A 1,423-nucleotide genomic window follows, 5' to 3' on the forward strand; every position below is an offset into this window, starting at 1 on the left:
AAGAGTCAAAAGAAACTATGATTTGGACAGATAATGGAATGAGACCATAGTGCAGTTTATACATTCTGTGTTAATGAAAGAGATTTGCATGACTCTCTKCAAAGCCTCAGGAACTTTGCCAATCAGTGTCCAAGGTCTCTCTATTCAGCACATGCCCCAGAGCACTGCCATTCATGGGAGCAGCTTAAAGTAGTTCATAATTGAGGTGYTCCTGAGTGGTCTGATTCAGCTGGTGTTCTCTGAGCCTGTGGAGGTTCAAACTCATTTCCTGTATTTCTTATGAGATGAACACACAGTCCAGATAGAACAGGTATGGGTTCCAGTCCRCAATCCTTAGTTTGTTGGTACATTTTATCCAATATTCTTAAAAAGGTAACACAAAGACCAGGACCACACTACCTCCTTTTCCAGCATTTTACCCTCGTAAATATTTTTTTCCAGTAAAAGAAGAGTAATTGTGATAATACACCCTGAAAACCACCAGTCCTTCATATTCTGTATTTTCTTTTAGAGGTTTAGAGAAAACCAGAAACCTTCTAATGCTGATATGGTGCTGATCATTTGACTACATCTTAAACCTTAAGGCAGGGGTTTATAATGCAATTGCTAATTTTAATTCAGTCTATACCATGTTAAAGGAAAACTGTTAGGAGAATGGTAGAAAGCAATAGCATAACTATTTAACTTTGTTGTAGGTAAATAACAAGCAGCATCTAAGCTACAACTACCCAGCACAAGACATGTCTGGAGTTAGAATGAGCTAGTTACTTTTCATTTTCTATTTGAAACTTCTTACACTTTAACATTCTAGCCTCCATGATCTTGTGATTATGTAAAAAGTAGTAAACATATGAAAAATATTATACAAATTGGGAGCGTATGTCACTTCTTTCTTAACCATTCAGCCAAACTGTTTCCTGTTCTTACAATTAACTTACAGCCATGAAAATCAGCTGTCCATTTAATGAGCAGCAGGTGTGGGTGTGGGTAGCTACAGACAGTACAGTAAACTTCAGCAGATTGCTTGAGCCACTGAAAGCTCTGTAAGAAAAAGCCTGATATATAATTTTGTACTTACCAGAAGTAGATCGATGGGAAGGACAACTTTAATGTTTCTCTGAAATTTCTCATTCAGTTCTTTAACAACAACAAGCACCACAATGCTCASCAAGGAGAGAAGTAATGCTTCTAGCTGAACTGATCTGATATTCTCAATCACGTAGGCATAAATCTACAGTGAACAGCAAAAAACAACCACAGATCAAAAAATTGCTCTGGATCACATAGCATGGCATCTTCTCACAACTGTGGGCAAAAAACCAGTGAGAGCTTAATCAATACTGCAGGACCTGAGTCATTGGACAAGTTTTTTGCCTGTACTTTTGGTTTTACAAGGAAGACAATTACCAGTTTATTATTCCTA

The 1,423-nt window shown here is 37.4% G+C and overlaps 1 protein-coding gene across 1 annotated transcript in view; it reads right to left on the reverse strand.

Annotated features, from left to right (window-relative positions):
* Nucleotides 1-1,423, reverse strand: part of SLC26A7 (solute carrier family 26 member 7) — a 65,791-nt gene that overhangs the window by 33,248 nt on the left and 31,120 nt on the right. The window contains exon 5 of the mRNA XM_057370363.1: nucleotides 1,079-1,231. Within this exon, the coding sequence (XP_057226346.1) occupies nucleotides 1,079-1,231 (153 nt within the window). The remainder of the gene's footprint in view (nucleotides 1-1,078; nucleotides 1,232-1,423) is intronic.

This window comes from Malurus melanocephalus, unplaced genomic scaffold, assembly GCF_030028575.1.
Source record: "Malurus melanocephalus ecotype Western Australia unplaced genomic scaffold, MMel_1.1 scaffold_123, whole genome shotgun sequence".
Lineage (NCBI taxonomy): Eukaryota > Metazoa > Chordata > Aves > Passeriformes > Maluridae > Malurus > Malurus melanocephalus.